A 26,164-nucleotide genomic window follows, 5' to 3' on the forward strand; every position below is an offset into this window, starting at 1 on the left:
CTAGTGTGTTTTATGTCTTTCTCCATTTTGTTTACTACAAGTTACAGCATTGCTTTCTTCTAGGACATCCTTCAAGCCACTGTAATGGTCCCAAGCCCTCAGGTTTTCAGTTCAAAGCTCTACAGTTCAACTGTATCATCAGAACATGCAGCTGGCAGTAGAGATAACATTTAGGATTCAGGGGAACTGGCACTGTATGCAGGGATCGGGGTGTCTTGACATTTTGGAGCCCAAGCTTTACTGTACTGTTTGTGCTACTGGCAGATCCAGTTCCTCTCTGCTGGTCCAGGACTGCTACTGCTGGTGGTGAACAACATCAGTCTATTTTGGATGAAATGTTTTTAAGTAATTATGATGATTACAGTTTGGCCTGTAAACTGTTGTTATAATGAGCTTCTCTTTATCTTAAGAAAAAAGAAGGTAATTTTGCAATCTTGCACAAATGTGGTTCTATTCTATTATTTGACCCACATGCCCACTGTGTTGATGATGATAAATGTTTTATATATTCAACAGAGGACACAACTCATCTCTGTACTATGGTCATCTAGGAGCTCCCAATGACAAGTCTATAGTGGATGATACATGGTGAATCAGCAATCACTGTATATGCTGTACCTCAGTTGTTTCCAACCAGGGTTACTACGACCACAGGGGGTATTTGAAAGACTCATGAGACCATAGGCCTACTGGTAAAATGCACGAGGGGGTACTTCAGTGGTACTTCTGGCCCTTCTTTGGACTCTGTGTTAACAAACCTCCAGACGAGCTTCAATTCCATACAACACTGCTTTTAAATGCTAGTAAAACTAAATGCATGCTCTTCAACCGATTGCTGCCCGCACCCGCCCGTACCCGCCCGCGCTCGAGACCGCCAGTCTAGCATCACCACTCTGGATGGTTCTGACTTAGAATATGTGGACAACTACAAATACCTCGGTGTCTGGATAGACTGTAAACTCTCCTTACAGACTCACATTAAGCATCTCCAATCCAAAATTAAATCTAGAATCTGCTTCCGATTTCGCAACACAGCCTCCTTCACTTATGCTGCTAAACATACCCTCGTAAAACAGACAATTTTAACAATCCTTGACTTCGGCGATGTCATTTACAAAATAGCCTCCAACACTCTACTCAGCAAATTGGATGTAGTCTATCACAGTGCCATCCATTTTGTCACCAAAGCCCCATATACTACCCACCACTGCCATCGCTTCATATTCGGCGCCAAACCCGCTGACTCCAGGTCATCTATAAGTGCTTGCTAGGTAAAGCCCTGCCTTATCTCAGCTCACTGGTCAGCATAGCAACACCCACGAGTAGCACGCGCTCCAGCAGGTATGTTTCACTGGTCATCCCCAAAGCCAACTCCTCCTTTAGTTGCCTTTCCTTCCAGTTCTCTGCTGTCAATGACTGGAACGAATTGCAAAAATCACAGAAGCTAGAGACTTATATCTCCCTCACTAACTTTAAGCATCAGCTGTCAGAGCAGCTTACCGATCACTGCACCTGTACACAGCCCATCTGTAAATAGCCCACCCAACTACCTCATCCCCTTATTGTTATTTATTTTTTGCTCTTTTGCACCCCAGTTTCTCTACTTGCACATCATCATCTGTACATCTATCACTTAAATGTTTAATTGTAATTATTTTGCCACTATGGCCTATTTATTGCCTTACTACCTCCCTAATTTTACTACATTTGCACACAATGTGTATAGATTTTTCTATTGTGTTATTGACTGTACGCTTGTTTATGTGTAAATCTGTGTTGTTTTTGTTGCACTGCTTTGCTTTATCTTGGCCAGGTCGCAGTTGTAAATGAGAATTTGTTCTCAACTGGCCTACCTGGTTAATTGAAGGTGAAATGAAATCAATAAAGAGTCAAATTCAGTTGGTGGTACAGTAAAGGTTGGGATCCACTGCTGTACCCACAATCAAAATATTCTGGGGTGTTCATGTAGTTTAGCTACCTTTGGTATCAAGAAATACTCTCAGAGATCCATTGTTTCTCAGTTTTAGTTTGGATACAGTACTGTACAGTCAAAGAGAGGCACACCTCCCCCTGCTGTCCATACTATAGTGGTGTCTTACTGTAGTTTTCCCCTGTTATTTTAGGAAACATGATGGATGCAGTGCTGTCCCTGATGTGATCTGACCCTAGATTCAGTCATCATATAGCCTAACCCTAGAGTGTAATTGAAGCTGTAAGATGTTTCATTATATATTTATTATGAGCTATTATTACATAAACACTATTAGATTAGTTTTATGTGACAAAGTGGCAGCTTTAATATCAGTTGAATGATGGGGCAACATTTAGATTTGTGCCAAAATAAACATACCCAAACATAATTATTTTACACGAGATGGCCATAAACAATAACTGGTAATGTTGCATAGTTTTAGAAATGTCTGGAACTCATCTTTATGGTAAAATAGTTGGCTGAGGTGTACTCACTTTTGAGAACATAAGCTCAAGTACAAATATTATGAAAATATGAAAATGTGATTTTATATTGAACAAAAATATAAACGCAACATGTAAGTGTTGGTCCAATATTTCATGAGCTGAAATAAAAGATCCCAGAAATGGCAGGTGTGGCATATGAAGAAACTGATTAAACAGCATGATCATTACACAGATGCATTGGGAGAATAAAAGGCCACTCTACAATTTATAGTTCTGTCACACAACACGCAGGAATGCCCACCAGAGCTATTGCCAGATAATGTCATGTTAATTTCTTTATCATAAGCTACCTCCAACATAATTTTAGAGAATTTGGTAATACGTCCAACCGGCCTCAACACCACAGACCACGTATAACCACACCAGCCCAGGACCTTCACATCCGGCTGCTTCACCTGCGGGATCATCTGTGACCAGTCACCCGGACAGCTGATGTAACTGTGGGTTCGCACATCTGAAGGATTTCTGCACAAATTGTCAGAAACCGTCTCAGGGAAGCTCATCTGCATGCTCGCCGTCCTCACCAGGGTCTTGACCTGACTGAAATTCGGCATCATAACCTACTGCAGTGGTTAAATGCTCACCTTCGATGGCCACTGGCACAATGGAGAAGTGTGCTCTTCATGGATGAATCTCAGTTTCAACTGTACCGGGCAGATGGCAGACAGCATGTATGGCATTGTGAGGGTGAGCGGTTTGCCGAAGTCAACATTGTGAACAGTATCCCATCGTGGCGGTGGGGTTATGGCATGGGCAGGCGTAAGCTACAGACATCGAACACAATTGCATTTTATCAATGGCAATTTGAGTGCACAGAAATACCGTGACGAGATCCCGAGGCCAATTGTCACGCCATCACCTCATGTTTCAGCATGATAATGTACAGCCCCATGTCGCAAGGATCTGTACACAATTCCTGGAAGCTGAAAATGTCCCAGTTCTTCCATGGCCTGCATACTCACCAGACATGTCACCCATTGAACATGTTTGGGATGCTCTGGATCAATGTGTACAATAGCGGGTTCCAGTTCCTGCCCATATCCAGCAACTTCGCACAGCCACTGAAGAGTGGGACAACATTTCACAGGCCACAATCAACAGCCTGATCAACTCTATGCGAAGGAGATGTGCCTCGCAGCATGAGGGAAATGTTGGTCCCACCAGATACTGACTGGTTTCTGATGCATGCTCCTACCTTTTTTAATGTATCTGTGGCCAATCTGTATTCCCAGTCATGTGAAATCCATATATTAGAGCTTGATTAATTAATTTAAATTGACTGATTTCCTTATGTGAACAGCAGCTCTGTAAAATCTTTGAAATTGTTGGATGTTGTGTTTATATTTTTGTTCAGTCTATATGGTTTTATTTTTTTCCTATTTCACAAAAGTGGGGCAATAGCACTTGAAATGACTGAAATTCTTTCTACATATGGTACCAATCAAAATATTTATTGGGTGAATACTAGATCCAGTCCAGGCTTTTTGGCATTATTTGTCAGTCGGAACTGGTCCAGAACCACTGAAAGACTAAACATCTAAGAGGGTATTAAAAAGACGATGGTGCTTGAAAGGGGAACTCTTGGAAAGCCTCTTTAATATACCCACTGGATTCTTATTGAACGTTTGTCTTAGAGGTTGAAATTTGAGCAGGTTTAAAATTTTGATAGAAGATGGATCCTTTAGAGTCTTATATCACTAAGTGGCTCTCCCATGAGTTTATTCATAAACATAGCACAGCTTGACTGTATTTGAACCTGAGGCAGGCTGCTGTGTGCATAGGGATACTGATGGAGATTTAAAGTGGCTGTTTGGAGCGCCCATGGTGGCACAACATGAGCACCTTTGAAAGGCAAACCTCCTCCACTCAAAACTTTTATCCATTCTGATGTGCATGCTGGGAACAATTTATTGTCTGTTTGACATGGGTGGAGAAAGCACTCTATGAGGCTTTGCTGAAGTCATCATGGACCATCATGGCTCTCATTAAACCAGGTCATTAAATCAAATCAAATTTATTTATATAGCCCTTCGTACATCAGCTGATATCTCAAAGTGCTGTACAGAAACCCAGCCTAAAACCCCAAACAGCAAGCAATGCAGGTGTTGAAGCACGTTGGATAGGAAAAACTCCCAAGAAAAGGCCAAAACCTAGAAAGAAACCTAGAGAGGAACCAGGCTATGAGGGGTGGCCAGTTATCTTCTGGCTGTGCCGGGTGGAGATTATAACAGCACATGACCAAGATGTTCAAATGTTCATAAATGACCAGCATGGTCAAATAATAGGTCTGGGACAGGTAGCACGTCCGGTGAACAGGTCAGGATTCCATAGCCGCAGGCAGAACAGTTGAAACTGGAGAAGCAGCACAGCCATGTGTTCTGGGGACAGAAAGGAGTCATCATGCCAGGTAGTCCTGAGGCATGGTCCTAGGACTTAGGTCCTCTGAGATGGAGAGAAATAGAGAATTAGAGAGCATACTTAAATTCACACAGGACACTTGATAAGACAGGAGAAGTACTACAGATATAACAAACTGACCCTAGCCCCCCGACACATAAACTACTGCAGCATAAATACTGGAGGCTGAGACCGGAGGGGTCAGGAGACACTGTGTCCCCATCCGATGATACCCCCATACAGGGCCAAACAGGAAGGATATAACCCCACCCACTTTGCCAAAGCACAGACCCCACACCACTAGAGGGATATCTTCAACCACCATCTTACCATCCTGAGACAAGGCTGAGTATAGACCACAAAGATCTCCACCACGGCACAACCCAAGGCGGGGCGCCAGCCCAGACAGGAAGATCACATCAGTGACTCAACCCACCCAAAACACATGCATACTTATAAATATGTCTAAATCAAGTGTCAACTCTCTTCATTCATATATGCTAGTGAGCAAATAAAATGGGCTATGCCTTTAATAGTAAATACTAGATCCAGTCCACAAAACGTGCCTGGATGAGTCTTGTGTTTCAGAGGTCAAGTAGACAGAGATGCACCTTCTGGCTGACCGGGTTTGTCAGGAGCTGGTGAAGATTGGGATCCTGCGTAGGAGTGTGCAGTTCATGCTGAAGGTCCACATGGGCTCTGTCTTCATGTCCCATGGCCTGGAACACCTGCTGGGCATCGACGTGCATGAAGTGGGCAGCTACCCAGATGTCAGTACTTCCTGAACCATCCAGGGTGAGACACTGACTGTGGTCCAAACACTTAAAAGACACACCCTTGTCCACTTACACTCGCCTTATGCCCTTGGGGGAATCCCCGTTGCCATCTTGGAGGGCGGTCCAAATGATTAGCCAAGCAAGGGAAGTTTGCAACGTAAACCCCTCTGCCCTTGTTTTTAGTTGGCTTTGCAAGTGTACAATTATGTTCACTCTGGGGCCTGAAACTCCGCATACAGTGGCTTGCGAAAGTATTCATCCCCCTTGGCATTTTTCTTATTTTGTTGCCTTACAACCTGGAATTAAAACGGATTTTGGGGGGATTTGTATCGTTTGATTTACACAACATACCACTTTGAAGGTGCAAAATATTTTTTATTATGAAACAAACAAGAAATAAGACCAAAAAAAAGAAAACTTGAGCGTGCATAACTATTCATCCCCCCGATGTCAATACTTTGTAGAGACACCTTTTGCATCAATTACAGCTGCAAGTCTCTTGGTGTTTGTCTCTATAAGCTTGGCACATCTAGCCACTGGGACTTTTGCCCATCCTTCAAGGCAAAACTGCTCCAGCTCCTTCAAGTTGGATAGGTTCTGCTGGTGTACAGCAATATTTAAGTCTTACCACAGATTTTCAATTGGATTGAGGTCTGGGCTTTGACTAGGCCATTCCAAGTCATTTTAATGTTTCCCCTTAAACCACTCTAGTGTTGCTTTAGTAGTATGCTTAGGGTCATTGTCCTGCTGGAAGGTGAACCTCCGTCCCAGTCTCAATGCTCAATGCATGCTTCCCTGTGTGGATGGTGTTCTCGGGGTGATGAGAGGTGTTGGGTTTGCGCCAGACATAGCGTTTCCTTAATGGCCAAAAAGCTAAATTTGAGTCTCATCTGACCAGAGTACATTCTTTCACATGTTTGGGGAATCTCCCACACACCAAATGTGTTTGCTTATTTTTTTCTTTAAACAATGGCTTTTTTTGGCCACTCGTCTGTAAAGCCCAGCTCTGTGGAGTGTATGGCTTAGTGGTCCTATGGACAGATACTCCAATTTCCGCTGTGGAGCTTTGCAGCTCCTTCAGAGTTATCTTTGGTCTCTTTGATGCCTCTCTGATTAATGCCCTCTTTGCCTGGTCCCTGAATTTTGGTGGGAAGCCCTCTCTTTGGTGGGCAGCCCTCTCTTTGGTGGGAAGCCCTCTCTTTGGTGGGCAGCCCTCTCTTTGGTGGGCAGCCCTTAGCCCTCTCTTTGGTGGGCAGCCCTGGTGGGAAGCCCTCTTTTGGTGGGCAGCTGGTGGGCAGCCCTCTCTTTGGTGGGCAGCCCTCTCTTTGGTGGGAAGCCCTCTCTTTGGTGGGCAGCCCTCTCTTTGGTGGGCAGCCCTCTCTTTGGTGGGCAGCCCTCTCTTTGGTGGGAAGCCCTCTCTTTGGTGGGCAGCCCTCTCTTTGGTGGGCAGCCCTCTCTTTGGTGGGCAGCCCTCTCTTTGGTGGGCAGCCCTCTCTTTGTTGTGGTGCCATGTTCTTTCCATTTTTTTATAACAGATTTAATGGTGCTCCGTGGGATGTTCAAAGTTTCTGATATTTTTTATAACCCAGCCTTGATCTGTACTTCTCCACAACTTTGTCCCTGACCTGTTTGGAGAGCTCATTGGTCTTCATAGTGCCACTTGCTTGGTGGTGCTGCTTGCTTAGTGGTGTTGCAGACTCTGGGACCTTTCAGAACAGGTGTATATACATATACTGAGATCCTGTGACAATTACATTGCACACAGGTGGACTTTATTTAACTAATTATGTGACTTCTGAAGGTAATTGGTTGCAGCAGATCTTATTTAGGGGCTTTATAGCAAAGAGCATGAATACATATGTACGCACCACTTTTCTGTTTATTTTTTATAATTTTTTGAAACAAGTCATTTTTAAAATATTACTTCACCAAGTTGGACTATTTTGTGTATGTCCATTACATGACATTCAAATAAAAATCCATTTAAATTACAGGTTGTAATGCAACAAAATAGGAAAAACGCCACGGGGGATGAATACTTTTGCAAGGCACTGTAATTCAATACGCAACTATTGTACATCTGCTAAGAAAAGTTAGAGATTGTGCTACTAATGCCCTTGATGGCAAAACCACATCTCGTAAAAAGTAAATATGTTTTTGTTTGGTTATCTTTTGGAAATTGTAGAAATAAAACATTTTCCTTCTTCAGAAGTTCCAGCTAGGCAGGCTAACGTTAGTAAGCAAATGAATTTGTTAGCTATCATACAGTAGGTGTTTATTAATAATGATATATTTAATATAAGTAGACATACTCATAATTGACTGTAGTGCATATAAAGCTACCGGTGCCTGAAAACACAATCATCAGGGGATGATCAGGGTTCAGGGTTCATTTAAAAATCATTCCTTCCTCCTCGCCCCTTTCCCTGCAAGTGTATACTCGTCAGACGTCATGATACGTCTTCAGAAGTGTCCACTTAATTTGAGGGCTGAGGGCATAGGGTGTGTCTTTTAAGTGTTTGGACTGCAGGCACAGGTTAATTAGAGTCTCAATTAAAGGTGCAGTCTGTCATTTATCTGTACTCTGTAGCATCCAGGCAGAGTACAAGCACCAGCAACTCATTGATATGTTAATTATATTTCTATATTATAGCAGTAGTTCTAATGGTGTATGTCTGGTGTTGGTCAGGATGTGGAGCGGGGTCCTTGTCAGGAGAATAATCTATGCATTTACACTGGCTAGGAAGTACATGCTGTACGGAGTACAGTACTGAATTTAGCGGTGGAAAGTACAACTTTACTGCATGTACTTATCTACCTAGTACACATTAACATGGGTTATTGCATTATAATTACACTGTAATAAGGTCTCTGAAATGGGTTACATGAATCTGTGCAGTTGAAACAAATTCACCCCACTGCCCTCCTAATCCAAGTGGGGCATGTCCATCATAGTCAATACTGTTAGGGCTGGGATGCATTTTCAATTTATGACAGTCAGGCAGCCAAATGCAGATCTTTTTGCCACTAATGGGTATTTTGACCAATCAGATCAGATCTTTTGGCAAAGATCAGAATTGGGCTGCCTGTGTAAATGCAGCCTGAGTCACACAGTATCTGCAAATGCTTTATTGAACCTTGAACTAAGTGTTGAAATAATTGCTGCTTCTGATAAAAAGAAAGGCCATAATAAGTTACATAACTTGTGTGCGATCACAGACTTCTGTAGAAGTTATCAGTGAGAAAATATGTCAAGAATATTCACTGAAGAGTGACAATGAAATTAAGAATGAAATAACACCTCAAAAGTTGGTTCATAATAAAAACTAAAATCTGAACACTAGGTATATATCCAACACAAACATTTAAATATTGTGTGACGTTTACTGATTTAAAAAAAAAGTGGATTTGTAACTGAAACAACTCCCCGGGGGTTTTCTGAAAGACAGTTATAAAGACCTTGCCATGCAATACAACCCTAACACATATTTCAAGTTAGTGGATCAAATAAATGGCCATACTATTTCAAGCATCATTCGGTTTGCCGCTTGATATTTCATACTGCCGACATACATTTTGTTCAGCCATAATCAGCTGATCGGTTTCACAAGCGAAGCCACTGTCACATGACACCTCCAGTCTTGAGCAACATGGCTGCACGACAGGAGTAAGTATATTCTATTTTGTATTATTTCTGTGATTTATCTTTCTGTTAAGCGTACTTGGCCACTGATTCTGAATTAAACAAATTATAATGCACGAATTGTTTGCTTGCTATCTGCATAAACCTGATCAATTAAGGTAACTCTCGTTACCGGAGCTAGCTGTCAAGCACAAGAAAATAGCGGCGTAGTTTTTGCAGGCTGGCACTCAGACATCAATGAGCAACGTTGCCATTAACTAACTATACCTGTATGACTACATTTATTCGCATAATAGGGAAAAACAGGTGGTTACAGCTCCAGTTTGTGGATAATATTAGCTAGTATCTCTACAGACGGGTTGTTTCCGGAATAATTGCCAGGGACCTCACGATACGATGTTATCACGATTGGTAGTAGCACTTTTGATCACTTTTGCAGTCAAAAAACAAGCTGAGATCTACCACTCAGATTATTTTAAAAACATGTAAGCCTATTCAACATTAATAAAAACAGTTCTGTAGGAATTAAGTTTGTGCAGTAGGCCAGAAACGTTATCGCATCATATTGGCTACAGTATATGTGCTTGGCCTGGCAATATTGTTCTTATAAGACCATATTATATTTAAAAACTCGAGCTTTGATAACAAAATAGATCAGTTGTACCACTTGCGAGGCATAGCTAAGCATAAGTTGAAGAACTTTGGCTTTTTTATTTTACTGGACTCGCAAAACTTGAGTCGCAATGCATTGTTTTTGCCTCATGCACAAATTCATGTTCCTACTGTATGACTAGAGAAAGTGAAATATTCCTCAACATTAAAATAGACATGACGAGCTGCTAATAATAAAAATGCAGGCCTATCGATACACTTAGCTACTAATTCATTGCAGCTGTGGCACGTGAGGAAGTAGGGAGAAGCGCGTTTTGTAAAAGTGTTGACAGTGCTGCCATTTTTTTTTAAACAAACTCACTCATAAAAACAGCAATGCTTTTCGGTATTCTGATATACTTGATTTAACGTCAGCCCTTCTGGTCCGCTGGGTAGGTGGAGTTTGAAATGGTTCAGAACAGTTTGCCTACCTGGCATGCAGGGCTTCTGAATCAAGTGCACCTTCCGCCAAAAGCGCAAAGTCAAATAAATAAAGGAGCGCAAGCCTTTATCGTTGGCTTTTCTACAGATATGTTATGTTTGGTGATCAACTAGGAATGCGTAGAAGATCGACTGGTTGGTGACCACTGCTCTACTGTATCGATTTCCCCATCCCTACAATATGTCAATGCTCCAATTGTTATTAATTAATATAGAGGTGATATGATGCATTATACTCTATCCTCCTATCATAGCTCGTGTTTCTTGTTTAAATGTACTACATCTCTAAAACAGGAAGTGCACATTGAAACCCACTCACATGATCACAGAAGTGTTTAGACATCTTATTGTCGAGTTGACAAAATCTGAGGCAGGTTGGTGATCAACAACTCTAAGTTTAGTGACCTTTGATCATGTACATCGGTCTTTGTTGTTACTAAATCACACAAGGAAGGGAGCACTCTCCAGAGATCAAGTGTTATCTTTACCACACACTGGGGATCATTGAAACCAGATCCATTTAGGGCAGTACTGTTCTACAGTTTGTGCAAAATCATATTTTTTGTTGAGTGTAAAACTCTGAGTCCTAAAAATGGTCAACGTCTATGTCCTCACCACTTCTGCTAAAGTTTCACTAAAAATGTAACTTTCATAACTGTGCAGTATAATGATAAACAATGATTTGTTTTTTTACATTGTATATTTACTAAGGGGTTTAAGTATTTTTATTGATTTGTTTTAGATAGAATCAGCCGAACTGAAACAAAGGCAGGCAATTGGGTTAGCTAACTGAAAATAAAAAAGTACTAGACAGTAATGTACAACATATTAACCCATTTCCCAATGCTGTCTTTCTGTAGACCTGTGTATTGGCTGGGTAAAGACACCCTGAGAGTGTCAGCAGCCCTGTTTGCTGAGAACCGGCGGCGGCTGTGCCAAGGCATGAAGGCCACGGATGGGGTGGCCCCCAAGTCTGTAGTCGTGCTGCAGGGAGGGGAGCAGAAGCAGAGATACTGCACCGATACAGACATGCTCTTCAGACAGGTACATGTAAGGATCGGTGTCCCGCTAGCGGGACAACTTCCAGTGAAAATGGAGGGCGCGCAAAATTCAAATAATCATAAATATGGATTTGAAACATTTGTCTTTATATTGGCTGAAAGTTTAAATTCTTGTTAATCTAACTGCGTTGTCTGATTTACAGTAGCTATTATAGTGAAAACATGCCGTGTGATTGTTTGAGGATGGCTCCCCAAAAAATATTTTTCCACCGTCACAGGTTTCATAAATTCACATATAATGATTAAATATTCACACACTTTTTGAAAATCTTCCTCTGATTTGCAATCCAAAGGGTCCCAGCTATAACATGTAGTGTAGTTTTGTTAGATAAAGTCCTTCTTTATATGCCAAAAAGTCTGTTGAGTTGGCGCCATCGATTTGAGTAATCCACTCTTTCAATTTGCAGAGAAATTAATCCGAAAATCTACCCCTAAACTTTGTTTCAACAAGTCAAAATACGTTTCTATTTACTCCTCAGATACCCTAAAATATAATCAAACTATAATATTTATTTTGGAAAGAAGTATGTTCAATAGGAAAGCGATTTTAGCAGATGCGTAATGGCTTCATGACGCACGCAAGCATGAATTTCCAAGACTGTGTCCCTCTCCTAAAACTGTTATTTCTTATTTGTTTTTAAAGTTACACGCCTGAAACCTTGAACATAGACTGCTGTCACTCTGTGGAAGCCATGGGAATTGCATCCAGGGAGCTAATTTTCAATATGACCTTTCTCTTGCATTTCTAAGAGGATGGTCTCTCCAAAAAAAACAAAATTCTGTTTGGTTTTTCTTTGGATTTTCTCCTACCATATCTGTTATATTCTCCTACATTATTTTAACATTTTTACACAAACGTCAAAGTGTTTTCATTCCAATGGTACCAATTATATGCATATCCTGGCTTCAGGGCCTTAGCTACAGGCAGTTTGCTTTGGGCACGTCATTCAGGCAGGAAGTGGAGAAAAAAGGGGCCTAGCCCTAACAGTCCGTTACAGATATGCAATTGTTTTATCCTAAAGCGACATGCAGTAATAAGTGCATACCTTTTTTATATTGATGACCCCAGCGAGAATTGAATCCACAATCCTAGCATTTCTCTACCAGCTGAGCCACATAGGATCACACATTGATGAGATGGATAGAGGTGTGACTGAGCAGACCCTGGCTGACTCTTTTGACTCGTGGTTCTGTTCTGTAGGAGTCCTTCTTCCATTGGGCTTTTGGAGTGACTGAAGCCGACTGCTACGGAGCCATCGATGTGGACACAGGAAAATCCATCCTCTTTGTCCCCAAGCTGCCTGAGAGCTATGCAACCTGGATGGGAGAGTGAGTCAGTGACTGTAACTCAAACTATATGTGAATGTGATCAGCCTCAGGAGACAGCCTACCACTTTCAGCATCATGGACTCACAAAGACACTCTAAGAATACTCCTTAGGCCTTCTCATTAAAACCGATTGTGTCATTGTCTATTGACAGGATCCATCCGCGGGAATACTTCAAGGAGAAATACGCAGTCGATGAGGTGCAATACACCTGTGATGTAAGTTAGTGTGGCGCGTTTGCATGCACATACTGTACACCTTACCCATCTTTGTAGTGTTGTAGCTTAGCTTGTGATCTTGTAGCTTCACTCGTTTCCCTCTATTTGATAGTGTCAGCTCTCTGATCCATCGACAATTCTGCCTTTCTGTCTGAACTCTTACAGATTGCTGATGTCTTCTCCAAGATGAAGCTTGGAGCTCTTCTCACTTTGGTATGTCCTTAATATATTCTGTTGATGCTATGATAATGGTTTACAGTAGAAATTCATTAGATAAAGTATCATTTTAAAAGAGACGTGAAAGTGGGCCTGATAAGTATATCATGTTTCTTCCAGCGTGGACAGAACACAGATAGTGGGAGTACTTGCCGCGAAGCCTCCTTTGAAGGAATCAGCCAGTACGTTTAATTGGCATCAATTGATGTCCATTTGAAACTTTGTATTTCTAATTTATTTGAATGTTTTACCTTGATAAATATGATATGATATTTCAGATTCCAAGTGAACAACACTCTTCTGCATCCAGTCATTGTGGAATGGTAAGTACTGTATGATACTATATCCAGCTCGTAACCATTGTTTGCTGCTGCTTTTCTGTTGTGTGGAACTATTTTTGTGAAAACGTATTAGTCTGTGCCTGTTTCACACGGAGTCATCTGAGGTGGTGACTGCATGTCTAATGTGAAGAGAATCATTAAGACATAAATGGTGCTAGAAACCATAACCAAGAATAGAATCAGAAAAACACCTCACTAACAATATGGTAAGAAGCTGATTTTCCTGAAAGATAGAGAGGGGAGTGTAAGGCTCCTCCGGCAGTGTGGAATGGATGAGTAATACAGGTATTATTTCTGCATTCATTATGAGCTACCAAATATAAAGCACACACATAAACACAGAGCTTTAGCTTTGATCATCAATCTTTTGTTTCTGGCTGGGTGCTATAAGCCAAGCCTAGTACGTGTTTGTGCATGATGAAATTAAGCAAAAATGCCTGAGGGGGTGCGGTATATGACCAATATACCACGGCTAAGGGCTGTTCTTATGCACGCCACAATGTGGAGTGTCTGAATACACCCCTCAGCTATGGTATATTGGCGTGGACAGAACACAGATTGTGTATATTATATTACCACAAACCCTGATGTGCCTTATTACTATTTAAGCTGGTTACCAACGTTATTGAACAGTAAAAAGTAATGTTTTGTCATACCCGTGGTATATGGTCTGACATACCACGGCTTTCAGCCAATCAGCATTCAGGGCTCAAACCACCCAATTTATAATATAGAGATATACACCTGGCCTATTGATCTAAGAGGCACTTGACTCCTTGTTCCTTCTCTTCCTGCAGCCGGCTGACTAAGACTGACATGGAGCTGGAGGTTCTGCGATACACTAACCGGATTTCCAGTGAAGCCCATAAAGAGGTAAAATCCTGCAGGACAGACAGACATACCTGCCACAGGGGGAGAAGGAGCTCCAGATTCTGACTCATCTCATTTGATCTGTGCATTTTGGATTTTAGGGGACCGAAAGTATTGGGACAAATTCACTTATATGTATTAAAGTAGTCCAAAGTTTAGTATTTGGTCCCATATTCCTAGCACACAATAACTACATCAAGCGTGTGACTCTTCAAACTTGTTGGATGCATTTGCTGTTTGTTTTGGTTGAGTTTCAGATGATTTTGTGCCCAATATAAAGTAATGGTAAATAATGTATTGTGTTATTTTGGAGTCACTTTTATTGTAAATAAGAAAATGTTTCTACACACTTCTACATTCATGTGGATGCGACCATGATTATGAGTAGTCCTGAATCAATTGTGAGAAAGTTGGACGCACATCTATCATACCTCCCAAAAACTGCTAACCTCCCCTGTTATTTTAATGTTGGGAGGTTAGCATGTCTTGGGGGTATGATATTTGTGTGTAACTTTCTTACACATCATTATTCACAATTCATTCAGGACTATCCGTAGTCATGGTAGCATCCACATGAATGTAAAAGTGTTTAATAACATATTCTCTTCTTATTTACAATAAAAGTGACTCCAAAATGACACTACTTTATTTACCATTAATTTATATTGGGCACCACATAATCTGAAACACAACCAAAACAAACAGCAAATGCATCCAATGAGTTTCTAGAGCCACAAGCTTCATGTAATCATTGCGTACTAGGAATATGAGACCAAATACTGAATTTGACTTCTTTAGAACACATGTACAGTATATATGAGTTCATTTGTCCAAATAAAATGGGGGGGACGGGGGGGAGACTATGTACATAAAGTTCTGTAATTTCTAAACAGTTCACCTGATATGGATGGAAATACCCTCAAATTAAAGCTGGGAGTCTGCACTTTAACCAAAGTGCTGGAGTACACAGCCAAAACAACCAAAATGTGTCAATGTCCCAATACTTTTGGAGCTCACCATGTTGTTATATCATGATTAATATATGAATATAATCACAAAGCTAAAATAATACATACATAGTCATTATTGCCCACTTGCAGCCTTGTATATCACAGGTATAGCCAACCTGAAGTGCTGTTGTCTTTCTCCTCAGATCATGAAGCATGTGAGACCTGGACAGAAAGAATATGAAATGGAGAGGTGAGTGGAGCTTTTTATCATGAAGGGTTTGCCAGCTATATTGAACTGTTTGTACCGTATGAAGGCATATTGTATGACAAAAGGCTAGGTGGTGTACTATGTCCCGTCTGACCATAAAGGTGACGGTAAAACAGTACGTTCCTTATCTATCAAGGTGTGTTCCTCTGGATAAACTACACTCACAGCACGTCTGATCTGATCACTACTGAAGTCATAAGTATATTTGGACAAATTCACATAGTGTTTTCAAGTAGTCAAAAGTGTAGTATTTGGTCCCATATTCCTTGCATACAATGACGACATCAAGCTTGTGACTAAAAACGTGTTGAATGCATTTATTATAAGTAAGAATAGATGCCTCTGAACACTTCTATATTCATGTGAATGCTACCAGGATAATCGACCATCATGAATGAATCGAGAAAAGGTTAGAGGCAAAAATATCACCCCCCCCCCCCATTTTTAACCTTGTTACTGGTAATGGTGAGGGGTTAGCATGTTGTTTTGTAGCCTCTGAACAGCATCTCACTGATCATTATTCATTCATGATTTTTCTTAATCATGGTGTTATGAGGATTTATTTAGAAGTGTTATTTATAAGAAATATCTTTATCTACTCACTATGAATGATGACTGATCATTTTCTTTCTGTTACTATTGGGCAAAACATAATCCAAAACAAACTACAAATGCATCCAATGAATTTGTAGAGTCACAAGTTTGATGTAGTCATTGTGTGCAAGGAATATGGGACCAAATACTAAACTTTTGACTACTTTGATACACTAAGCACATTTGTCCAAATACTTATGACTTCTTCACATGGGGGGGACAATACATGAACTGCTTTCATTTCTAAATGGTTAAACAGATACAGTATGCATGAAAATACCCTCAAATAAAAGGTGACATTCTGTACTGTCACCTCGTGTGAAACATTTGATCTCAAACCTAAAATGCTAGAGTATAGAGCCAAATGGAAAAAATGGCTTCACTGTCCAAATACATATGGAGGGGAGTGTATTTTACGATGAAGTAACAGCCACTCACTGAGCCAAATCAATTTCCTGTTTCTAGCTGGCAGCTTTTTGTGTTTTGAATTAAACCTTCATCTGGGTGGCTGAAGAATGTAAATAATCTGAGCTACTATAGCAGTGCCCCTCGCCAGCCCACTATCTGACTAATTGACTGCAGCAAGAACGTGCAGCAGAGAAAATGTCATCACTGACTTAAGTCTCCAGTGAATAAACCAATAATGAAGATGAGTCCAAATGCTTTTATTATACTATCCTCCAGTTAAGTATCAGGCGATGGAGATCTTCAAGGTGGGAGGTTTAGATGACTCTTTTCTTGTCTTCTAGGCTAATCAATATCAAAAAGGAGGTTAACCTTTGATTACACTTCATTGTTAGAACTGTACGGTCGCTCATGTCAGTGCTTTTCTGTTGCAGCCTGTTCCAGCACTACTGCTACTCTCATGGGGGAATGCGTCACACCTCCTACACCTGTATCTGTGGAACGTAAGGCACTCACTTAATTTAATGGAGAACATATCTGAAATGCGTGACATCATCCGTGTTACATTTTGACATGCAGAAATGAGGTGCTATTGTTCTATCTGACGTGTGTTCAGTGCCTCTATAATGACTTACTCGTATGCTTAAATCTTCATCAGTGGAAACAACGGCTCAGTCCTGCACTACGGCCATGCAGGAGCTCCCAATGACAAGACCATCGATGACGGAGACATGTGGTAAGTCGGCGATCATTTCACATGTGAAGTTATTCCACTCCTCAATTGTCCTTTTGGGGTTGTTTGCTTGGTTTTATTATATTCTGTGTTTTAATTTTGTCTTGAATTTGTATATCAAAAACACTTGCAGTGATCTGTTTTGTTTAATGGAATACTGTACATCTCAGCGAGCTACACCTCCCCTGCTGTCATTAGTATAGTAGGGTGTTGTTTGGTTCTCGCTGTCAGCTGGATCCACTGAGTGGCTCTCCCATGGGTTTACTCATAGACGGAGAACAGCTTGGACTGGCTTTGAACATAAGTCAGGCTGCTGTGTGCATAGGGCTACTGATGGAGATTTAAAGTGGCTGTGTGGAGAGCCCATGGTGACATAACATGAGTACCTTTGAAAGGCAAAAGTTGTATTCATTCTGATGTACATGCTGTGAACAATTTCTCTGATTTATGTTTGGAAATAATGATGCCGGAATGGCTGTAGAGCCCTTTGGGTGAGCAGTAACACTGATCTAACTGTGACGTGTGGTTTTTCCTTGCAGTCTGTTTGACATGGGTGGAGAATACTACTGCTACTCCTCTGACATCACCTGCTCCTTCCCAGCCAATGGAAAGTTCACTCCAGACCAGAAGGCCATTTATGAGGCTGTGCTCAAGTCATCACGGGCTGTCATGGCTGCCATTAAACCAGGTATGATCCTACTGTACACAGGCAGGACAGCGGAAGCATTCACTAAACATACAGTACATACTTAGCTTGGGCACAAGGAAGGATTATACCTTTAATATATTAATTTGTTCCATGGTTTGACTAATAGGGAGTTGTTGAAGACTGAAGACTACCACAGAACATGCCATATCCTCACCACCGGTCATTATCACCTGCATACTATGCTGCTTTGAAACTTTTAACATCCGATTTAAAAACCTGACTGAAGGTGGTCTTGTGTTTCAGAGGTCAAGTGGACAGAGATGCACCGTCTGGCTGACCGGGTTCACCTCGAGGAGCTGGTGAAGATTGGGATCCTGCGTGGGAATGTGGAGGACATGCTGAAGGTCCACATGGGCTCTGTCTTCATGCCCCACGGCCTGGGACACCTGCTGGGCATCGACGTGCACGACGTGGGCGGATACCCAGAGGTCAGTACCAGAGAGATGGATACAGTATTCTATTCATCAATGATCAGTGCTACAGAAAGTTCTAACAACAAAGCTAACGTCCGTGTCATGCCGCTTGTTCTTGGTTACACAGGGTATTGAGCGGGTCAACGAGCCCGGTCTGAAGAGCTTGAGGATGGGCCGTCTGGTGCAGGAACGCATGGTCCTGACTGTGGAGCCTGGTATCTACTTCATCAACCACCTGCTGGACCAGGCCTTGGCCAACCCAGCCCAGAGCTGCTTCATCAACAATGAAGTGCTGACCCGCTTCCGCAGCTTTGGAGGGGTACGTTTACCTATCCACAGACAGTTTGTACTCATTAGTGTGCTGGTTTTATGGTCTATGTCAACTACCCAAAGATTGCACATAGAAACCCATTTGTCTCAATCTAATCCATGGCAGCAAATAATATACACATTATGCTGTTCTGTTAAGTCTTCTGCTATAACTGCTTCCCCTGATTATTATTTGCTGTTGATTATTAACCTTGGCTCTGACCCTCATGCGTCTTCCTGGATATTTCCTCCTCTCTCCAGGTGCGTATTGAGGACGACATTGCAGTGACTGCCAGCGGAATGGAGCTGCTCACCTGTGTCCCTCGTACAGTGGAGGAGATTGAGGCTTTCATGGCCGACCGTGGAAAATCCTTCTAAATAACGTTGCTCATATCCAAGCTGATCTAACCAAATGGTATTTTCAGTCCTAATTGTGGAGAGAATATCTGTTTTCTGATGTAAGAGATGCAGTTTCTCTAATGATATCTTGCCAGTCTACATAATGCCATATATAATCAATAATGGATGCATTAGATGCAGAACTTTTCAATCTAGAAAGGTGTCTGTTTAATCTCAGTGAATGCAGTATCATTAGCATAACACACTAATAAACAAATGCAGGTTAAACTACCTATACTATTTGAAGCTCTTAGTGATAAAGATGATTATTGTGAAAATGCAGTGAATTAAATTGCTGTGGCCATCTTGCCACGTAAAAACAGTGTTGACGGTTGACAATATTTCAGTGCCGAGTTAATTGCTTTATGATTGTGCGTAATAGAGACTTTATTTTCTTGGACGTTTATACAATTCTCATAAAATACAGTGCAATTGAAGTAAATAAACCCCTCAACTTGCAGTTTTGCGTTCTGTGACATTTGTAGAGTGTGCTTCCAGTTGTAAATGCCAGTGATCATAGTGTCATGGAACAGTGGGTTGGTTTACTACAACTGTGTAGTAATACTGCCAGTCTTCACTAGATGGGGTCCTTAAGTCATTGTAAAGTTCATGTAGCTCTGGTAAGAAGTGTTTCCTTGTATCGATGCCCTTATTTGTTACAGATTTGATTCACACCACCAGTGAACTGGTGTTCAAATAAATGGAATGACTACAAATATGCACTAAATAAGTATAAACACTTATTTACCTATTCTCTCAAACTGTGTCAGTCAAACCTTTCCCATTTCAATTCTGAAGTAGTGTACATTGCAGATGTTTGCATTAGAATTCCAAATACTAAAGTATAGCATTTCAGTCATACACCATGTGTCTGATTTAATAATAAAAAAAGAGAGAAAGATGGTGTTAAATCATTAAACTTAAATACTTGGCATTTGGCAAATTCCGTTAATTCCCTTTAACTCAAAGTTGCATTGAATACACTGTATTTTCATGTTTTTAGCTATTGAGTCCATCCCAGACATTGCATCTGATTACACATACAATACATACAGGATGAGAATCCTCAAAACCTTTTCTTACAGTGAATGTTACTAGGATGGATGCAATCAAAAGGGAACTCCTTGCTCTTGAGGTACAATACAGGATAAAGGACAAACTAGTGGGGCATAATACTTTACTGGCCTGGTCAATTTATCACCTTTGTTTAGATGTTCACCAGGCCTACATGAGTAACCGGTTCAATTTAATCAAATGTACTTTTTTTTAAAATTATTTGTGAAAATTGTGGTACATTACTGCAGTTATAAAGTGTCATGAATAATCCAGTATCCTTTTAGTGAATTAATGTTTCAATTTTCCCATGAGCATAGAAATGTACAATGGTGTAATCTTTTTATCTCACGCAAATGTAGTAGTTATTTTACCTTCTCTTTAAGAAGTATAGTGTTCTAGAATTTCTAACCATCTGCTTTAACCATCCAGTGGGCTCTGGAATGCCTACATCCCTTTCCTAGGCAGCGATTGGTGGAGAGGTAACAGACGTTTTAACCCTGCAGCCAAAAGGGGCCACTGGTGCCCTCCCTGGGGACCCCAATAAATAAATAGAGGGCTTTCTGCTCTGTTCAGTCACTGGGAGGACCTGCTGAATTTCCTTCAGTTCAGCAACTTCACTCACTCACTCAATCACATATATATAGTATCAGTCAAATGTTTGTACACACCTACTCATTCCAGGGTTTTTCTTTATTTTTACTATTTTCTACATTGTTGAATAATAGTGAAGACATCAAAACAACACATATCAAATCATGCAGTAACCAAAACCCAGTAACCCAGTAACTGTTAACCCAGTGTTACCTCTGCTGCAGAGGATAAGTTCATTAGAGTTACCAGCCTCAGAAATTGCAGCCCAAATAAATGCTTCACAGAGTTCAAGTAACAGACACATCTCAACATCAGAGGAGACTGCGTGAATCAGGCCTTCATGGTGTAATTGCTGCAAAGAAACCACTACTAAAAGACACCAATAGAAGAAATTTGCTTGGGCCAAGAGACACAAGCAATGGACATTAGACTGGTGGAAATCTGTGCTTTGATCTGATGAGTAATTTTGAAATGCGGAGTAGGTGAACGAATGATTACCGCATGTGTGGTTGCCACCGTGAAGCATGGAGGAGGAGGTGTGGGGGTGCTTTGCTGGTGACACTGTGATTTATTTAGAATTCAAGGCACACTTAACCAGCATGGTTACCACAGCATTCTGCAGCGATACACTATCTCATCTGGTTTGCGCTTAGTGGAACTATCTTTTTTTACAACAGGACAATGACCCAACACACCTCCAGGCTGTGTAAGGGCTATTTTACCAAGAAGGAGAGTGATGGAGTGCTGCATCAGATGACCTGGCCTCCACAAGCAACCCAATTGAGATAGTTTGGGATGAGTTGGACCGCAGAGTGAAGGAAAAGCAACCAACAAGTGCTCAGCATATGTGGGAACTCCTTCAAGAGTGTTGGAAAAGCATTCCAGGTGAAGCTGGTTGAGAGAATACCAAGAATGCAAAGCTGTCATCAAGGCAAAGTGTGGCTGTTTGAAGAATCTAAAATGTATTTTGATTTGTTTAACCTTTTTTGGGTTACTACAAGATTCCTTGTTATTTCATAGTTTTGATGTCTTCCCTATTATTCTACAGTGTCAAATAGTAAAAATAAAAAACCCTTGAATGAGTAGGTGTGTCAACTTTTGACTGGTTCTGTATATACACAGTACATACACGCAGCAGTGATGCAAAATATATGATACACTACAACAACACATAACATTTTAGAGCTTAATTTGTTAGAGGGTTGCTGTGTAAAACTGGTGAGCTGTCACTTAAAAACACTTTACAACTTAAGTTGTCATAGCACCATAACTTGGGGCTCTATTCAATCCGTATCGCAGAAGTTCAGCGTTACAGCGTGATTGAAATCTAAAGGCAATGTTCCGTATTAGCAGAGACTGCATCACGGTAAACACTGCATATGTTGGCTCAATCAGAAATGACCTTAACAGTTATATTGCTCCATCTGTAACGCTTCACCGGTACAGATTAAATAGAGCCATAGATCTGGACTGAGCAATTACTGTTTGACACGTCCTCCTGTGAAATAGTGAAATCTTTGGTCAACTAAACTGCTGTGTAGGAGAGTATTGAATAGAGCCCTCATGATACGTAATTGGGGATGATTTAAGAGCAAGCTTGGGCAACTTAATACTACATGTAGTTAATTAGATCATAAATATGGTGGATTTTAGAGCGTAAAGAAGCTTATTAAAATGTGTACAGTCTATACATTATGCAAAACAAACAATCTTGCTTTCCTTTCATACTGTAGCTTCCTCTCTTTTAATGTAATCCAAGAGAGCCATGGTAGTCAAGAGTCTCATCACAGATGCGGTAGCAGTTTATTCTGTCAACGTTTCGGCCAAAGACCTTTTTCAAGACCTTAATCCATTCAGGTGAATGGCAGCGGTAAACTGCTTCCCATGAAACACAATATAAACCCAGACGGGAAATTTTATTGGAGGGGATTCTGGTTACAGTCCATAAAGTGGTTCCAGATTCTTCGGTTTGGTGTCCTGTCTATCATCTCGCCTCACCAGAGCTCCTCCACTCATAGCCCTGTTAAACGTGTCCTTCAAAACCATCCTCCATGAACCATTCGGTTTCACGAATTGCCCATTGGCAATCTCCTCACATGCCAAAAACAAGTTGGGCTTTCACTTCCTTTCTTTGCAGTCTTTCAGTTTTTCAGCACTCATATTATAGTGTCCAGTCAGTGTCCACCCAGAGTCAGGTTCTAGGCTGTCCTCTCCACTGTGGGTCAGTGTGTTTGGCCCAGGGACTGAGGGCCTGCTCGGGGCGCTTTGTCAGGCCCCCTAGAGGTCTGAGGCCTGGGGAGAGGGGGCTAGCTGAGTGCCCTGTGTTGTGACTGTCTGTGGGCCACTCGTGTGCAGGAGGCACAGCAGGTTGTCTTGTAGTAGTCGTACACACAGAGACGTGCCTGGACCACCACATTGCAGTTGAAATACTTGTCTCGACAGTTCTCGTCTGAAAAACAATCATAACATCGAAAGTCAGTGATGATCAGTGATTTTAAGTTTTAGAAAACTTCAAGTATTTTCACAAGTTTTCTGTATGGAATAAGATCTTCATAAATGTTGAACCATTTCAGACTAAAATCCCCTCTAATCCTCATTAAAACTGTCTGGCAGTAGTTAGGACCAGACCAGCCATCATTAACCAATCCAACTGTATGACATTCCAGTGGAGGTGCCTTGGCCCCAGATCCATGTTTACTACACAGTAGTAACTGACCTATGTGTGGGACGCAGGGCTCTGGGTTGCACTCCTCTCTCTCCACTGGTTTCAGCTCCTCTTCACAGCCCTCACCGGAAAGCATGTCATCAGACAGACAGCGCACCTCCCTCACACGGAAGCCCCCCTCACACGTCTTAGAACACTGCAGGGACAGAGAATACAGTTCAAACCTCATTCTCCCTTTCTTCAATTACACTTTCAAGAGAGTGTATTTCACAACTCCACATAAAAGCATGTGTGAGTGCATGCATGTGTGGGCATGTGTGTGTACAGTTACTCACAGCGCTCCAGTCTGTGTGGTACCACTTGGCCCCGCAGGACTTTAGGTGGCAGCTCTGCTGATTAAGAGGCTTGTCTAGAGAAGAACATTCGTAGGGCGGCATTACATTGAACCCCTCGTCAGTCTTCATCAGACACACCACTGCCCTCTGCTGGCTGCCCGAGCCACACTCCGTTGAACACTGGGGGAAGGAGAAAATACCATAGGTAGTACTACACATGGGCATGACATGAGGCATCTGAACTGTTTCAACATGTTTTGTTTTTTTATTTAAAAAAAGAAAAAGGCATCATTGGCTCAGTTGATTGGCCGACCTGAGTTATAGAAGGTACACCTTACTTACAGGGCTGGTTTCCCGGACAGAGATTAAGCCTAGTCTTGAACTAAAAAGCTATTTCAAATGGAAATAATGGACAATGGATTTGTAACATCTGAGTGTTCCTCTTTACAACACTGACATGAGACATCAGCAAAAATGTAAGAAATGGATAGGAGACATCTGTAAAATCAGCAGCAAATCCTCATCCTAATCTTTTCCCAGATGATGTGTCCCTACAAGCCCAGTTTGACCCCGTGTTGTCCTGTCTTACCTGACTCCAGGGGGCTGTAAACCACTCGATGCGACTCTCACAGGGGCCGTGATTACAGACCTGAGAGTCAGTGGGGCGCTCATGGCCACACCCCTCCAGAGGCAAGCTGCTGATGTGATTGGTCAGGCACAGAACGCCACGGGTCCGGATGCCCATCCCACACTCAGCAGAACACTGCAGAGAGCAAAGACATGGTAAGTGGCAATACAAACAGTTGACCTATGCCGTGATTCAATCCGATCAGCGGCAGATCCGTGTATAGTGCACTTGACATTCAAAGGTAATTTCCAATTGAGCCGGCATATGCAGCGTTTACTGTGAATGTGGAACATTGCCTTTAAAAGGTGCAAAGCTGACAAAAGCTGACAAAACGCCAACTGATTGAATCCCGGCCTTAGTTTTTCTGGATGTCAGAAGGTGAATTCACCAATTTGTAAGTCGCTCTGGATAAGAGCGTCTGCTAAATGACTTAAATGTAAATGTAATGTAATGTATCACCCCCATTTTTAACACTAGCATCAAGTCAATTTGTATTCAATTATAATCTTGCATCTATAATACTGTAGTAGATGCAATCCAATCAAGTTCAACAATTACTACAGTATTAGGTTAGAAAAGTGTTAGACGGTGATCTTGAGAGTCCATGTCCTCAGTCCTACACATACATACCTTATTCCCCCACTCGGTGAAGAACCAACTTTTAGCACAGGGCCCCATGTCACAGTTCTCATTGTCACTGGGTCGCAGCTTCATGTTGCACTCCTCGTCCGACACAAAGTCTCCCACATTGCTGACACAGTGCACGTCCCTGGTCCTCTGGCCCACGCCACAGGGAACAGAGCACTGGGGAAACACAGGAGGGGCAGTAAAAATACTATAGGGGTAGTTTTCAGGTCATCTCACAGTGTAAATAATGGTCAGTTCTCTCTGATGAATGTAACCTGTTGTCTGTGAAAACAACTAGGAAAAAGCTCCATAGAATACTTGCTTGGATTTCATTTATGATAAGGAATGTTAGCAACTTTAGAGGAATGATAACATTTATCTAATTGGGGTTCATGTACTTTCTGATACATTCTTCTAATACAGTAGGTTAAATCTTGTCTGAGTACTTTGAACGTTTGATTGAGCCTGCCTCAGGTGGGTGGGGTAGGTTTACACTTTTAAGACTATTCTAATAGTTCCATGCGCCGAGCAAGCTCAAACAAGTGCAGCTAAAGTATTTGAAACAAATACTATTTGAAGCATATTGATTGACAGCGTTCACTCACTGCGCTCCACTCAGTTTGTATCTGCCACTCGCTGCAGATTTTCAGCTGGCAGGTACTTGTGGTCTCGGGCTGCTCCAGGTGGCGGCAGCGGCTGGTGTGGACGTTGAGGGTCCGGTTGGCATACACCTGCCTGCACAAGACCTGGCGGTGCTGCATACCCAGGCCACATGTCTTACTGCACTCCGACCACTCACCAATGTCCCAGCTGCACAGTAGGACACACAAGGCCCCACATTCAGAGGGACACAATAGCTATGTGGTACCAACATAGCTAATAAAACATGGTCAATTGTCCAATTAGATTCTAATTATGATCTAATTATTAGACTATAAAGAGGACGGGTCAGGAACTTTTCATGAAGAATATAGAAATCTGGGTCCTATGAGTTCTGCTAAAGCTCCGTGTATGTATTGAACCAGTGTGTGTAATGTCTAAGAGCCCTGTATGTAATGTAAGT

General features: G+C 41.7%; 2 protein-coding genes and 1 long non-coding RNA gene across 5 annotated transcripts in view; 1 reads left to right on the forward strand and 2 right to left on the reverse strand.

The window, feature by feature from the left end:
• Window positions 1–4,380: 4,380 nt before the first annotated feature.
• LOC135557515 (uncharacterized) lies at window positions 4,381–10,636 on the reverse strand. 2 transcript variants are annotated; one of them, XR_010458219.1, is made up of 3 exons: window positions 10,377–10,636; window positions 5,487–5,603; window positions 4,381–4,920 (listed from the first exon to the last, which is right to left on the reverse strand). It is a non-coding gene; the product is annotated as an uncharacterized LOC135557515 (long non-coding RNA). The 2 variants fall into 2 exon arrangements; XR_010458218.1 differs by having other exon boundaries at window positions 10,268–10,636.
• On the forward strand, window positions 9,213–19,659 carry pepd (peptidase D). Its single transcript, XM_064990810.1, has 15 exons — window positions 9,213–9,318; window positions 11,247–11,430; window positions 12,649–12,776; window positions 12,929–12,992; window positions 13,158–13,205; window positions 13,329–13,390; window positions 13,487–13,531; window positions 14,347–14,422; window positions 15,573–15,619; window positions 17,071–17,139; window positions 17,295–17,372; window positions 17,909–18,057; window positions 18,322–18,506; window positions 18,619–18,810; window positions 19,062–19,659. Exons 1-15 carry the CDS (start codon window positions 9,278–9,280, stop codon window positions 19,176–19,178), a joined length of 1,485 nt encoding a protein of 494 aa, XP_064846882.1. The 5' UTR covers window positions 9,213–9,277; the 3' UTR covers window positions 19,179–19,659.
• The window catches only part of LOC135557493 (thrombospondin type-1 domain-containing protein 4-like), a 47,316-nt gene continuing 40,383 nt past the window's right edge, over window positions 19,232–26,164 (reverse strand). For both annotated transcript variants that reach the window (XM_064990799.1, XM_064990791.1), the window contains 6 exons: window positions 25,707–25,911; window positions 25,105–25,278; window positions 24,436–24,609; window positions 23,847–24,026; window positions 23,563–23,707; window positions 19,232–23,295 (listed from right to left, as the gene is read on the reverse strand). In XM_064990799.1, coding sequence (XP_064846871.1) covers window positions 23,153–23,295; window positions 23,563–23,707; window positions 23,847–24,026; window positions 24,436–24,609; window positions 25,105–25,278; window positions 25,707–25,911 — 1,021 coding nt within the window. In that variant the 3' untranslated portion in view covers window positions 19,232–23,152. The remainder of the gene's footprint in view (window positions 23,296–23,562; window positions 23,708–23,846; window positions 24,027–24,435; window positions 24,610–25,104; window positions 25,279–25,706; window positions 25,912–26,164) is intronic.

This window comes from Oncorhynchus masou, chromosome 2 (genome assembly GCF_036934945.1).
Source record: "Oncorhynchus masou masou isolate Uvic2021 chromosome 2, UVic_Omas_1.1, whole genome shotgun sequence".
In the NCBI taxonomy this organism is placed as follows: Eukaryota; Metazoa; Chordata; class Actinopteri; order Salmoniformes; family Salmonidae; genus Oncorhynchus; species Oncorhynchus masou.

What these genes read in the sequence shown, in the direction of transcription:
- pepd (XM_064990810.1), top strand. Translation starts at nt 9,278, where the DNA reads ATGACACCTCCAGTCTTGAGCAACATGGCTGCACGACAGGA. An exon ending in TACACCTGTATCTGTGGAAC is followed by an intron (nt 17,140 to 17,294) that starts GTAAGGCACTCA and finishes AATCTTCATCAG; the next exon opens with TGGAAACAACGGCTCAGTCC. An exon ending in GCTTCCGCAGCTTTGGAGGG is followed by an intron (nt 18,811 to 19,061) that starts GTACGTTTACCT and finishes TCCTCTCTCCAG; the next exon opens with GTGCGTATTGAGGACGACAT.